This window comes from Cynocephalus volans, chromosome 13 (assembly GCF_027409185.1).
Source record: "Cynocephalus volans isolate mCynVol1 chromosome 13, mCynVol1.pri, whole genome shotgun sequence".
Taxonomy (NCBI): domain Eukaryota; kingdom Metazoa; phylum Chordata; class Mammalia; order Dermoptera; family Cynocephalidae; genus Cynocephalus; species Cynocephalus volans.
Genome location: NC_084472.1, coordinates 20612181 through 20627679, shown reverse-complemented (window position 1 = coordinate 20627679; position 15499 = coordinate 20612181). Strand labels below are relative to the sequence as shown.

General features: G+C 38.2%; 1 protein-coding gene and 2 pseudogenes across 3 annotated transcripts in view; 1 reads left to right on the top strand and 2 right to left on the bottom strand.

Moving 5' to 3' along the window:
- The window catches only part of OSBPL1A (oxysterol binding protein like 1A), a 203308-nt gene that overhangs the window by 43968 nt on the left and 143841 nt on the right, over positions 1 to 15499 (top strand). For 2 of the 3 annotated variants that reach the window (XM_063076423.1, XM_063076422.1), the window contains exons 5-7: positions 7044 to 7155; positions 11970 to 12055; positions 13162 to 13306. In XM_063076423.1, the coding sequence (XP_062932493.1) occupies positions 7044 to 7155; positions 11970 to 12055; positions 13162 to 13306 (343 nt within the window). The remainder of the gene's footprint in view (positions 1 to 7043; positions 7156 to 11969; positions 12056 to 13161; positions 13307 to 15499) is intronic. The other variant, XM_063076424.1, reaches the window with a different exon arrangement.
- LOC134362108 (tropomyosin alpha-3 chain-like) lies at positions 5158 to 6526 on the bottom strand (annotated as a pseudogene).
- LOC134362107 (mitotic spindle assembly checkpoint protein MAD2A-like) lies at positions 8660 to 9861 on the bottom strand (annotated as a pseudogene).

Below are 15499 nucleotides of genomic sequence, written 5' to 3'. Positions count from 1 at the left end.
CTACACAATGGAATACTACTCAGCTATAAAAACGAATGAAATACTGCCATTTGCAACAACATGGATGGACCTTGAGAGAATTATATTAAGTGAAACAAGTCAGGCACAGAAAGAGAAATACCACATGTTCTCACTTATTGGAGGGAGCTAAAAATTAATATATAAATTCACACACACACATACACACACACACACAAACCGGGGGGGGGGAAGAAGATATAACAACCACAATTATTTGAAGTTGATACAACAAGCAAACAGAAAGGACATTGTCGGGGGGGAAGGGGGGAGGGAGAAGGGAGGGAGGTTTTGGTGATGGGGAGCAATAATCAGCTACAATGTATATCGACAAAATAAAATTAAAAAAAAAAAATAAAATAAAATAAAATAAAAAAAAAATAAAAAGAATGTGGAGAGACACTGGAAGGTTTATTTCTGCCAAGTTCATGGGTGGTGCTGCAAGTCTGGGGTTCACACTTCAAGAGCCTCTGCTCTAAATCCTCACAAAGTGGTTAGGTGTCCATTCTAACTTGGAGATCTCATACCGCTCCTCTGAAACCTTTCAGTGAAGTTCCTTCACGTTTAGCAAAACGTGTTCTCCTAAGATCGCATATGACAACTTCACTGTCACTTCACAGTCTACATTCCCCTTCTCTCTCCCTCTACACTGTCTCTACATTTTTGAAGTATGTTTTCTTTTCTTAACAAAGGTGCTTCTCTGTACCTCTGCACATACTATTCTCCACGGCCCTTTTGGGGTTTATATCCATCAGATTCCAGATTAGTTTTTATAGCCTTCCTGAAGCTCATAGTAGGGAAATTACTAGAACTCTGAGCAGTTGGAAAAAATGGTATAAAGCCACTAGATGAGGTTTTAATAGGTTGAGAAATAACATTCCTTGAGTCTGCCATGTGGTGCCAATTTTGAGTATCTCTACTATGTTTTTTAAGCAGCTTTATTGAAGTCTATTTCACATACCATACAATTCATCCATGTAAAGTGTACAACTCAATGGCTTGAGTATGTTGACAGGTTCTTGCAGCTATCAACACCGTCAATTTTAGAACATTTTTATTACCCTAAAAAGAAACCTTGTATTGGAGCAGTCAATCCCTATTCCCTCTTCTCAGCCCCAAGTAACCACTAATGTTCTGTCTATATCTATGGATTTGCCTGTTCTGGACATTTTACATAAATCATACAATATGTGGTCTTTAAAAAGTTCACGGAAGGATTTGTATTATCTTTTAATTTCATTTTTTTCTACAAACTTTTGGAAGTACCCATGTATGACTGGCTTCCTTCACTTAGCATGATATTTTCAAAGTTCATCCACGTTGTAGCATGTATCAGTACATCATTCTTTTTTATTGCCAGATAATATTCGATTGTATGGACATACAGCATTCACCAGTTGATGGATGAATGGGCTGTTTTCCCCTTTTTTGGCTATTATCAATAATGCTGCTCTGAACAATCACGTACAAGTTTTTGTGTTGACATAAGTTTTCATTTCTCTGGGTATATACCTTGGAGTGGAACTGCTGGGTCATATGGTAACTCTATGTTTAGCGTTTTGCAGAGCTGCCATACTCTTTTCCAAAGCAGCTGCACCATTTTACATTCCCACTGGCATTGTGTGAAGATTCCAGTTTCTCCACATCCTCGCCAACACTCGTCCGTCTTTTTAATTTTAGGCATCCTAATGGTTGTGAAATCATATCTCATTTGGGTTTCATTTGTATTTCCGTAATGATTGGTGATGTTGAGCATCTCTTCATGTGCTTATTGGCCATTCGTTTATCTTTTTTGGAGAAATGTCTGTTCAAGTCCTTTGTCCAGTGTTTAATCTGGTTGGTTATTTTGTTATTGAGTTTTAGGAATTCTTTATATATTCTGTACATAAATACCTTATCAGATATATAATTTGCAAATATTTTCTTCCATTGTGTGTGTTACTTTTCATTCTCTTGATAGTGCCCTTTGATGTACAAAAATTTTTACTTTTGATGAAGTTTATTTTTTCTTTTTTTGCCTGTGCTTTTGGAGTCACATCCAGAAAATCATTGCCAAATCCATTGTCATGAAGCTTTCTTCCTGTGCATTTTTCTAAGAGTTTTATAGTTTTAGCTCTGATGTCTTTGAACCACTTTGAGTTAATTTTTGTATATAGTGTAAGGTACGGGTCCCACTTCATTCTTTTGCTTGTGGATATCCAATTTTCCCAGCACCACTTTTTGAAAAAACTGTCCTTTCCCCATTGAATGGTCTTGGCAGCTTTGTCAAAAATCATTTGACCGTATATGTAAGAGTTTATTTCTGGGCTTTCTATTCTGTCCCATTGGTCTGTATGCCTGTCTTTATGCCTGTACCACATTGTTTTGATTACTGCAGCTTTGTAGTAATGTTTGAAATCAGGCATGTGAGTCCTCTAATTTTGTTCTTCATTTTAAATACTATTTTGGCTATTTGGGATCCTTTGAAATTTTATATAGATTTTAGGATGGGATTGTCCATTTCTGTAAAGATTATCATTGGGATTTTTTTTCCTAAGTGTGCTACAACTGGGTTCTCTCCATGGGGGTGTGGGTCTAAGGGGTGACCTGGCCCCACCTTTTGTTCTCAGGGTTGGCTCGTGTCCTCCTTGAGTCAGGCACTATCACATTGCCCATTTCCCATAGAGGGGAAACAGGCCCAGAAAAGTTAAGAAACTTGCTCTAGGCCATGGCCCTGGTTGGAGTCAGAGTCAGAGGTACGGGTCCCACTTCATTCTTTTGCTTGTGGATATCCAATTTTCCCAGCATCATTTCTTGAAAAAACTGTCCTTTCCCCATTCAATTGTCTTGGCAGCTGGGACCCAGAAGCTCATAACCACGGAATTATGGATGAGCGCCTCTGACAGATAATAAGATCGGGGTGGATTCCCAAGTCCCAGGCTAGCGCCTCTCCCTTGAGAGAAATTGGGGAAGGCTGCCTGGATGTGAAAGAGCTCAGTGTGGGAAGAATCCAGGGAGTGTGGTGGAAGCATTTGGAGTAGGCAGAAAGGAATAAAAAGAGGGCGTGTTTCATATGGGTCTGACCAAAGGATCCATCCACTCCTTCCAACTCTTTCTGCAGGGTTAAGATGCTGGTGAGGAAAAGCAAGTGATTTAGCCCTCGCATATGGATGGGATGGTGCCTCCCCTTGAAAAAAGATATTACTTTGTCGTTGGGACTTGATGGGTATTGCATTGAATCTTTAGATTGCTTTTGATATCAAGTTTTTCCATTTCCATGATCATAGGATGTTTTCCAATTTTATTTATGTCAACTTCTATTTCTTTGAGCAGTTTTGTGGTTTTAGTGTACGAGTCTTTCACCTCTGTAGTTAAGTCTATTCCTAAGTATTTAAGACTCTTGTCAGATACATGATTTGTAAATTTTTTTTTTTTTTTACCATCTTGTGGGTTGTTCTATCTTCTTTACTAATATGAACAATTTATGTAAAATATGAAAATACTTCTAAAATGTTACTTTTAAAATGATAGGAATTGCTAAAATATTTATAAAATTCATTTTATTAAAACATTAGGAGACTTCTTTACCATTTTTTATTTTTAAAATGTGGTAATACATTTTGTAAAATGATATTCAGCCATGAAAAATGTGTTTGTAAACACTATATAATATACTGGAAAATATATATTAGGTGAAAGGCATAAACATAAAACAGCTATTTCATATAAGTAAAATTATGTTTGTTTGTTTATTTATTTGGAGGGACTGGTTCTTTATTTCAAAAAGGCAGTTGTCAGTACTCAGTATCAAAACAGTTGCACTATTGGTTTTTCTTTCTCCCAGTCGGCCTCAAAGAGACCACACTAAAAGAGTACATTTTAAGCCAGTAAGCTGCAGGATGTGCACCTAACAGACCTCACAGAAACATTACCAAAAAGTGGGGATTGGGTAGGGAAAGAAACTTTAAAAGATCAGCATGCTGCTAGCCCACAGACTGTAGAGAGCTTTCACAGCCAGGTGGTGTGGCCAGGGTCCCCCAACCCCAAAGAAGCAAAGTTTCAAAATAACATAAAAATTTTAAAGTTTTGTATATTAGCTATTCAAAATTTCTCCAGCACTGACTGATACAAAGCACAACGAGATGGCACTTTTAAAGACAGCAGCTTCAGACCCAGTAAAGGGTGATGCGATGTGTTTTATATGGCTAAATCACTGGCAAAAACATAGTTTTCTTTCTATCTTTCAAGGAGGCAGGAGAGCAATTAAGTGGTCAACTCAGCATAAGGGCCACATGATCCATTCTGTGGAGCAGTTGGGAAGGAGGTAGAGATGGGACAAAAATTTGGTCTCTGAGGTCTTACCATCATAATTTGGTCACTTCTGTTGGGGGAAAAAAAAGTTGTTCAAAAATAGCTTAAAGTTGGGCCGACCCCGTGGCGCACTCGGGAGAGTGCGGCGCTGGGTGTGCGGCGACGCTCCCACCTTGGGTTCGGATCCTATATAGGAATGGCCGGTGCACTCACTGGCTGAGTGCTGGTCATGAAAACGGCAAAAAAAAAAAATAGGTTAAAGTTGAAAACCTGAACAGCTTGTTTTTTGTTTTTGTTTTGGCTAACACTTCCTGAAATACTCGTTCTGGTTTAGTTGGTACTTTGTACAGAGCAACGAGGTTTCCCAGAGTGGTGTCTTTCCCTGGGCTCTGTTTGGCTCTCAGCAAGGCAGGCCCATACACCTCTTTCCCTCCTCTATGGAGAGGGCAATATGCATTAAGATGAAAAGTTACCTTCCAAAAGTGAGAAAGGGATTAGATTGCTGCTTAAGAACTGTGGAATTATTTGGAATGTTTTACATATGGTTGCTACAACAACAAAAAAGGTAATTACAAAATGTGTACATCACAACATGCTTTTAAAGACACTTTGCATTGTTTCACATTCCCTTAAATATTGTTCCCAAAGGTGCTCAGCCTCTAGCCCAGCTGGAATCTCTGGGAAGAGGCAGAGACAGTTTGGTGAAAAAAGGCACGGGGGCGGGGGGGGTAGGAGATGGGGAGTGGAGGGTGGAGGGGGCAGTGAAAGGAGAAGGCGGCCTTCCAGTTAAAGATCAGCCCTCAGTTTAAAGGTCAGCCAGTGGCTGGCTGGCCTCAGGCAGAGTTGGGGTCAGAGGGAGGAGCAGTGGCAGGGTGGGACTAGGGTGCTCTGCATTTCATTTGGGTCAAGCAGAGTCTGGTCCAGCATCCTTTGTGTACAGAGGTGCTCCTCTTTGGTGCATTTCAGTTTATCTTCCAAATTATCAATTGTCTTCTTCAGCTTGGCTACAGATCTCTCAGCAAACTCAGGACGGGTCTCTGCCTCCTTGAGTTTATCAGTAAGAATCTTTATCTCTTCCTCATATTTGTCTTCTTTTTGAGAGTACTTCTCTTCAGCAGCACTCAGACACTTCAGGTTGTGGTGCATCAGTCTGATCCGCTCATCCGTCTCTCGGCAACGGGACTCTGCCAGCTCAGCTCCTCCTCTGTGCATTTCCAGTCTCCTTCAATAATCACCAACTTACAGTAACCTCTTCACACTTCCTATCTGCCTCTTCTGCAATGTGCTTAGTTTCTTTGAGTTGGATTTCCTGGAGTTCCATGTTTTCTTCATCTTTTAAGGCCGAGTTTTCAATAAGCTTCTTACCTCTCTCACTCTCATCGGCAGCTTTTTCGGCTTCCTCCAGCTTTTGCAGGGCAGTGGCCAGGTGCTCCTGAGCATGGTCCAGCTCCTCTTCAACCAGCTGGATCCTACAGTTCAAGGAGGCCACCTCAGCCTCAGCCTGTTCCTGGGCCCGCCTTTCTCCTTCCGCTACCTGCTGAAGGCTCTTGGCCCTCTCCTCTGCATCATCGGCCTGCTGTTGCAGAACCTGGATTTTGCACTTCACCGCTTCGAGGGGGTGATCCTGGCCATAGTTCCCACCCTGCTCACACTCTGGCTCCTGCCTCTTCTACTCCAAACTTATGTTTTAAAAAATCTCTAACTTATACATAGGGAAAATGATTAAAAAGTAATATACCAAAATGTTTATAGTGGTCATATAGTGGCTAGGATGATGAGTACATTGTTTTCTTTTTCCTGTGTTTTTTAGACTTAATTTAAGCATTTTTTTACTATAAAGAATATTTGAAAAGAATATGGGAAATTTTATTGCCCAAAGAAAAGATGAAATTCCTGGGATGATATAGCACGTAATGACACTGGGTATCACTTTCTCTGCGAGAGGCCCTGTCAGTCTGGAAGTTAGAGTAGCACTGTATTTCAGCCTGCCTTTGTGTAGAACGCAAGAGCAAGTGTTGCCAGCATTCCTTTCCTACGTCCTGGGCATCTCTGGATAATCAAACATCAAATTTCTCATATTGTCTGCATTCTTCTCCTCCATTTCTGCTGTCTTGTTAAGTTGTATAACTGACCCAGTGATTCTGAACTTATTTACCTTACCAAATAGTTTGAAGTTCATAAAAGAACAGTAATATAAATGATGTAGTTTATTCTCCATTGTTCAATAGTGACTTTGGTACATTGCTTGCTTCATTATAAACCATTCCTTTGATAGTGATCTATCCCATTCTGTATCACTTTAGAAAATAATACTCTATTTTCTGTAAATGTTACAATTTTTAAAAATCTAGGTCTGTTGGGGAAATTATTTTTTTCAACAGGCCATAGAGGAATGATGTTAAGTGAATGTACTACCTGCTCTACTTGAAATAAGGGCTTTGTTTCCTTACATATTTAATTTGACCACATGGATTGTTTTGGCAAAATGACCAGATAATTTACTTTAAAAATCCGTTATAGAATTTGGCCGTGTATTAATTGTGGATTGGTAGTTGTTTAGGCAGTTGTTAATTATCATCACAATTAGTTTAATCACTTATTATAGGCATAACTGATATAAAGATTCTTACGAATTCTATTGTAGATACTCTGTAGCAATTAGTAATTTGGAAAAGGAGTGTAATGCAGTACAATTTTAGCTTAATAATAGCTAAAAATAATTTCTCTCTTTTTAGGAGTTGGTAATGCTTCTTTTAGAATATAATGCTGATGCTACTGTTGTTAATGGGAGTGGACAGACAGCAAAGGAAGTCACTCATGACAAGGAAATTAGAAACATGCTTGAAGGTAAATATTATGGATCATAACATAAGTGGCATTTACTTTAATTATAGCCAACGTCCAGAATATGAGTAGAAATGGCTTCTGAGATACCAAAACAGATAACTACAAGCCTGTGCTCAAACGATAATGTCATTTGAGAGTTATCTATTAGACACAAAATGATCTATATGAGAGTTTTCTCACTAAAGAGCTATTCAGCTATTAATTATACAAAATTATGGCAAATTATAAAAATTTGTTCTTTAAATGCTCAACAAAATTAAAAGTAGAAAATTAGAGACATGAGGGAATATGGCTGATGGGCTGAGGAAGTATGATAATGAAGGAATACAGAAGTGCAGGACAGAGAAATTGTGACAGGTGTAGCTATTGGGAATCATTTGGTATTGGCGAAGATAGCTCTGGCAGCTCAGTGTTCCTGACAACTTCATTGTAGTATAACAGGTGACAGTAATTTCTTGATGGATCACCTTCATTGTTTTCAGTGTCAAAGATTAAATTGTACTTAAGACAAAGGAGTCTGCAATAACTCAGAGCAATTTGTCTAAAATAGTTTTAAAACAAAAACATTTTGATGCTTAAGGTGGGAAACCCTCATGCAATAGGCTTATTTTCCAAATGGCCAAGGCTTTGCTATAATGATTTTTTGTGGTATTTCTAATGTAAAGAAGAGAAAATCCATAATTTTGATTTTATGAATAAAGATACTAAATTAGAGATGCAGTTTCACACACATCTCGTGTTTCTTTCCTTTGCACTTTGGAGAAGGGCAGTATAATTTTATATTTAAAGGGTGTTGGTTTCTTAATTTTACCTTTTTTAAACATACAAATTTAACTTTATTTCCTCATTTTCATTTAAAGCTTGATTTTATAAAACACACAAAAAACATTTTTCAAAGTTCTGTATTACAGGAAATTAAACAGAAATATCCATTGCTTCATAGGTTCAAGTTATATAAATTAAAATCAAATAATTGGAAATTTATTCAATATGGGAACTACACAATGAAGTAAATGACAAAAGAACCTAATGGAGCAATATTTCATTACTCATGGATTATTATTAGTTACTTTCAGCATCTGAACAAAAATTCTGAATATTTAGACTTCTTTTGCTGTATCTTATATTTAAATATCTCCCTACCTTTACTCTGAGTCAAGCTACTTGACCAAAATGTCTGATTTAGGAAAGTATTTAGCTCTATAGCAAAAGGTTTTCCATCTACAGTTACCATCTTCAAGGAAATTGACATTACAGTGCTGACAAAATCTGCTGATATGCAGTAAATTTGTTATGAACGATATGCAATAAATTTGTTATGTCAACCCTATGGTAAGTCAAATAGGTACCAATAAAAATGGAACAATTATGCATAGTTTAATAAAGTATAATGTTGGTTTTCCCCATCTAAAAATTAACCAATGAAATAAAACACATCAACCATAATTAACTTGGTTGTAGAAAAAACACATTTGAGAATTACAATTAGATTTTCTTCCTCATCTCATCCTGAGTCAATGACAGGAATTTTGTAGGCCACTGTATTAGTCCATTTCTGTTGTTCATAACAAAATACCTAGGACTGAGTAATTTGTAAGAAAACAAAATTTATTGCTTACAGTTTCTGTGGCTGGGAAGTCCAAAGTCTAGGGAACACATCTGGTGAGGGTCTTCTTTGGTGGAGGCTTTACAGCAAGGCAGGGTTTTCACATGGCAGAAAATGGTGGAGCAGAGAGAGAGAGAGATTCTCACATGCTCTCCTTTTAAAGCCCTCAGAACCACACCCCTGACCACCATTATTAATCCATTCACTACGGCATGGTCCTAAAATCTAACCACCTCTTCTTCAAGGCCCCACCTTTCAATTATGATAATAGGAATTCCCACCATCTTAACACTGTCACAATGGAGACCAAGCCTCCAACATTAATCTTTGGAGGGACACAGTTGAGTCCACTACAGACACCACGCTACTTTGTGGATTATAGTAGTAAAGGAACAGACAGACTTCTTCAGAGTTGGTAATGAACTGTGGTCCTAACTCTTCTCATTTTTCACATACCATCAAATCTTTGTATAAATCAGATCAAATGAAGGAGAATCTTCCAACAGTGGCAGAAATGTTGCTGTAGCTGTGTTCTGTCTGATCACTGAATAGATTTCATCCCGGACAGCTTTCTGAGATGTTTCTCTGGGTGCACTGTCATTTTTTACAGCCTTTTCACACTCGGTATCAAACTGGTGTCTTCCCAGGTCCTTGCCACTTTCAGTGTTTGAGATGACCGCCACCAGTTTCTGAACTGAACACTTGTATAACCAGTCTTCTTGTTGTTCTACCACATTGTTTAGGTATTTTATGAGCTCATGATCAGTAGTTACAAGCCAAGTGAGTACACATTTCTGTACTCGAGTAAAGGTTTCAGATAGCCGTATATGCATGCTGATATAAAATGCTGTTGATGCCACATGAGAAGAACCTGGTCACGATTTTGGTGCTCCCTGCAGGGTGATGCCCTTGCTCCCGGGAGAGCTGCAGCACTGTGGCTGGGCCCACAGACAAAGGGCTGATTTCTGAATTTTAATTATTAGTATTTTTATCTGTGTAAAAACTAAGATCCTTCTTTTTATTATTTTCCATTTGGCCTTGAGAACCAAAATCTCACTTGTTTTGTAATTACAAAGTAATAGCATCTGCTTGTCAGACATCTTTATGTCAGTGTCTTAAGTTGCTCCTATATTTAAAATGAACCCTCTCATTGTCAATGAACAAGCAAGTCAACACATAACATCATCTATCAGGCACTGTTTATATGACTTTGGGACACGTAGAACATATTAGATGTGCTCCCTGCTGTTTAATAAGTTGTGATCTAATAGGGAGGATGAGGTACTGTCTTTGATCCTATCATTTTTATTATAAGAAGATGAGAACCCAGAACTGAGGTTTTCCTGACAGACTGGAATGTTAGGTTAGTCTGACAAGTTGACATTTAATTAGGGCAATCATAAAGACATGCTCTCAGGCCCCTGCAAAACCCAAACTCTGCAAGGGCTTAGTTGGCTTTATAGGTAATATGACTTATCAGCTGACATGGTCCTAGCCTGGGAAGTAGCAGAAGTGGCATTACTGAGTGGTTCTGCTCTAAAGAGTGATAATGATTTAAAATTTTATAGGATAAATCATTTTTTAGATTTGGAATATTTGCTTTAAAAAATTTATTGAGATATAAGATATATGCAGAAAAGTATACATCCTTAATGTATGCATCATTAATGTACTGTTTTCACAAGTAAACACATCCATATAAATAGCACCCACATCAGGAAACAGAACACTGCCAGTGCTCGAGAAGCCCACCACCCCAAACTGGAATATTTGCTTTCATTGGCTGGATCAACAGTCTTTCATGTCCTGAATGAACGCAAGACAGGAATTTTCCAGGAACATATGTAGGGTTTTCAATTCCAAATCCCTGTCTGTTTTCCTTCATTTATGACACTGTCACAGATGACTAGGATACACAGAAGAATAACAGGTACCTGGCTTCAAGAATGACTCAGGGGCTAAATTACAGCTCAGGGTAATACATGCATTAGTAGAGGTGTGCACAAGAGAAGGATTGGTACATCACAGTTCTCGAAGAGCTCACAGTCCAGTGGCCATAGAACCGTTGATAGGAAAGATTGAAGATAGTGAATCCCAGCAACAAGCAAAACTGCTAAGAGTGTATGTAGAGGCTTATATTCTCCCAAGGTAGAGAGTGAGTCTGGGTGTGGAAATAAGTGTGAAAATAGAAGATCAAATGGTATGTAGTGATGTTAGTCAGTTCTTAAGACAAAGCTAAACTAGGTCCAGCTATACCTGTATTCAATATATGTGTTCCCTGTAGTTTAAAATGTGTTTGTATGCATAGAGTCTCAAACAGCAGTTAGCACATAGTAATAGTAATTACTAGCTTGAATAAATGTTTATCTGTTTTCTTAGTCACCTGGGTCCCCAACCTGCTTCTCTGTCCGTGAGCCAAAACAATTCAGATCTAGCAGAAATGAGACTTTGTTTACATATTGCAGTCTCATACACAAATCAGATCTCTAGTTGTTGTTTTCCTGCATGTATGATTTGAGAAGAAGCATAATGATACGAGTATGGATGCTGGAACTAGCCTGCCCAAGTTCAAATCCCAGCTCCTCCACTTTCTGGCTGTGTGACCTTGGTTACGTTCCTCAACCTTTGGTGCTTCTGGGGTTTTTTTTGTCTGTAAAATTAGGATAATAATAATAATACCTATCATAGAGTAGTTATGAGGATTTAATTAATTAATATTTTTTAAAGTATTTTGAATAGCACTCTGCACATAGTGCTACAGTATTTGTTTTATGTGGAAGAATGTAAGTAAATTGATAGAAATCTGCATATATTTATATGGTATGTACATCTTCCAGTGCTATTTCTTGTTTCATATTCTAAGGTTCTAGAAGGTATGAACACTATTTATCTAGCTTTTCAAGGCAGTTATGTAATAATATTTCAATGTGTAAAAGTAATTCATAACTTCTTGTGATGGATATGATAGTAAAATAGTTAAAGACCTCTGAATTGAAAACATAAATTCATCCAAATCTGAGAGAAATTGAATTCTGTAATCTGAAATAGGGAAATGAGAATAACAATAAAGTTTATCTGCATTTGAATTATAATTCAAAACATTTTGACTTTTCTCACCAGGCTCACTTTATTCTTTATAGTTCTTTGTAATGAATTTACTAATTGAATCTCGACTAGCCGTGAAGTAATACGTACTTTCCTTTTGCAGCTGTAGAAAGGACTCAACAAAGAAAGCTTGAAGAATTACTTCTAGCAGCAGCAAGAGAAGGCAAAACAGCAGAACTCACAGCTCTGGTAAAACAAAACAAACCCCAAAAAGCATGTTTCTTTACTTTACACTTCAGGAAAATTTTACTTAATGTTAAGTAAAAATTGCGGGACCATAAAACTCCAGCGATCATAATAATAGAATGAAAGTTCTTATTTAAAAATGCTTAACGTGGTAATAGTTTTAGCAGGACACATTTTAAATGGTGATGTTTTTCCTCAATTTCTGATTTACATTCCCAGCCCACACTGAAAGCCAGATGAGTAAGAATCCAATTTTCCTGGCAAATGGTTAATGTAAAGGACAACTTCAAAAGCTTTTTTCAAATTAAGCCTATTTAAAATTGGAGCATCGTGTATAAGACCCTATAAAATAATAAGTGTTTCTAATTTTGATGAGCAGTAATTTCTGAAAGGAATGCTATACTTCTAGAAAGTAACATACAAAGAAGGGACGGTATTTTGGAATATTTATATCACTTTAGAGCAGACTGAAAGCTTTGCCCACTTTTTTTTCCTTCTTAGGAGACCTACTTTCTGGTTTCCATTTCCTGCATAGTCTCATTAAACATGAAACTCTAAATTTGTCCTGAATTCAAGACTATAGTATTGCCATTTGCTTTAAAGTTATTTCAGCTCATTTGAAAAGGCCTCTGGTTTCTAAGTATAGTACCTAAAGCATTTTAAAAATTTTGTGAGATGGAGACTATATGAAGAAGTTTCTAAAGCAGTAAGTTGGGAACAACAAATTCAGTAGAACTTTGACATTTACGCATTTAAGATCTGTGGTTTTGTACTCATTTGAAATTTTGCCATCAAAAGTGTGAATTGCGAGACTGGTGAGATCGAGTAAACTTCAGTAAAATCTTCATGTTCAGGGGTGGATGGGGTGGCACTGACGTGGTGTCTGTTAGGGGAGTGTGGGACCCAGATACGGGCCTGGGATCTCGTGGCATCTTGAGGACAAACACGAAAAGTACAGGGTTGGCTGACATAGTGAGCAAGAAGTCACCGACAGTCTGGGTGCCCAGGAGCCTGGCTGCTCTTCAGGCCCTGCTGAAACTCCTTGCTGTGTGTTAGGGGAGAAAGTGTGTCTTTGACATATTTCTACGTTGCATTTCTTTTATTGTTAGCTTAACAGGCCCAATCCTCCTGATGTTAACTGTTCGGATCAGTTAGGAAATACACCCTTGCACTGTGCAGCTTACCGGGCCCATAAGCAGTGTGCCTTAAAGCTACTAAAAAGTGGAGCCGACCCTAACCTGAAGAACAAAAACGGTAAGCATGTTGATGAAAGCCATTGTGGTCATTTTGAAGCCATAAAATTAAGTTAATGTTATATAAAATTTTTTATTTTAATTTCCAGCCTGTGTGGTCCCTGTTTAATTTTGAAACCAAGACACTTACACAAAAGAAAGATAAACTTACTAATTACTTCTCAGTTAAGATTTAAATATTTAATTATGCCTGTCTACTCCATAGGAGGCATTAGCAATGACTAAGGTAGATTTTACCCTCTGGGTGTAAAGATAAGTGTTGATTCTCGTTATTTGCAGCAGTTATATTCTATAAAGTTGCTGCCAACACTGAATTGTGGATATTGAGCCAATGCTTCTAGGGGAAATACAGAGTTAGGTTCCTGTGAGCCTCTAGTCACAACATTTTCATCAACTGATCAGTGCATAACTTTGTTTTATGGGTGTTTTCATTTAAAAACACCTGATTTAATGGTAGTGTTGATTCATTAACATTGAACTCATGGCCTACAGCACTGTAACTCATGCCTGAATGAAGCTTATCTAACACACATTTTCTCCATAAGGCACATTCTTGCACTTAGGAACACGAGACAGCACTTCAGCACTAGGGTTGGGGGCCACTTTATTTTAATTTAATTAAACTTATTTATTTATTTATTTATTTATTTATTATTAAGAATATTTATGAGATACAAAGCTAATTGTCACCCCTCCTGCCCATGATGTGAGGGCCAGATTCATACTGGGGGCATACCCATTACCAGAAATTACTTTTGTACCCCTTGTCCCCACCCAGTCATCCCCCAACCTCCCTCCCCGCCCCCCTCTCCCCCGCACTCCACTCTGTAGTCCTAGGAATGTTCCCTCCCTCTGTTAGACCATGGCACTATAGTGGTCTTTCTTTCCTTCCTTCCTTTCTCTCTTTGGGGGCCACTTAAAATAGATAAATCACCAGGAGAAAGCACAAAAATGTGAAAAATATGCTAAATAGACTGCAACATAGATGCTTGTTTGGGACACAGTATGGGAGCCAAAACCAGAACACCGAGCATCGCCTTCTGCCTCAGCATGGAGAGTGAGCACCAGGCAACTCACATTTCTCACCACTAGGGGGCATGTCCATGAATGACTGAAAAATTGCTACAAGTATTGATTTTGTGGTTACAAATAATTTTAGCAATAGACAAGTTTGCACATATGGAATCCATAAATAATGAAACTGTACGTGCATGGCAGTGTTAAAAACACAATTGGATAACCAGAAGGGAGGCAGCAAAAAGTGTCATGGGTACTCAAAGGAGGAACATGCTGTTAGCGTCTTTCCACATTACTTTTTAGGATGCTTCCCACTGTCTTGTCACCAGTCTGGATTAGGACTTGTCAGTGGTCCCACAGGACCCTGTGTTAACCTCCATCAGAGCCTAAATCACGTTCCATGATAATTGTTGGTATATGTAGCAATCTCCCATGAGACTGAACTCCTAAAAGCAGGGCTGATATTTTACCGTCTAGTTTACCCAGCACCTAGAGTAATGCATAGCACATAATACCTTGTAAGGATTGCATGTTTGTTGAAGATTTGGAGTAATTAGAAATAGTTTATTGAAGGAATAGGTATTTTATATAGACTCTGAAGTCCTAATAGAATTTGAAAATTTTTCCTTCTCTAAATACTTTAGTTTATATCTCTAACAAAAGGTCACCTCTTTATGCTTTTTTCTTTTTTTAATATAAACATAGTACATTATTATCTAGTAAGATTTTGATAAGCAGGAATTTGGGAAAGGGTATTCTAAGCAGAAAGATTATGAGAACAGGCATTAATGTGAAAAATGTTAAGTTTAAGTGACATTCCCAGTTTGGCACATCCAAGGGCACATGAAGGGGAGCAGCGGTGGGTAATCCTATAAGTACAGGTTAGAAAAGGGGTCTTCAAAAAGTTCGTGGAAGGATTCATGCTGTCTTTTAATTCCATTTATCCATGAGCTTTTTTTTTTTTTCTTTTTGGACCGGTAAGGGGATCACAACCCTTGGCACAGTGTGGTCCGCACCACGCTCAACCAGCGAGTGTACCGGCCATCCCTATATGGGATTCAAACCTGCGGCCTCGGCGCTCCCAGCGCCACATTCTCCCGAGTGAGCCATGGGGCCACCCCATCCATGAGCTTTTTGAAGTACCTTCGAATAGTGGAAAGCCGTGAAATGCCATGCT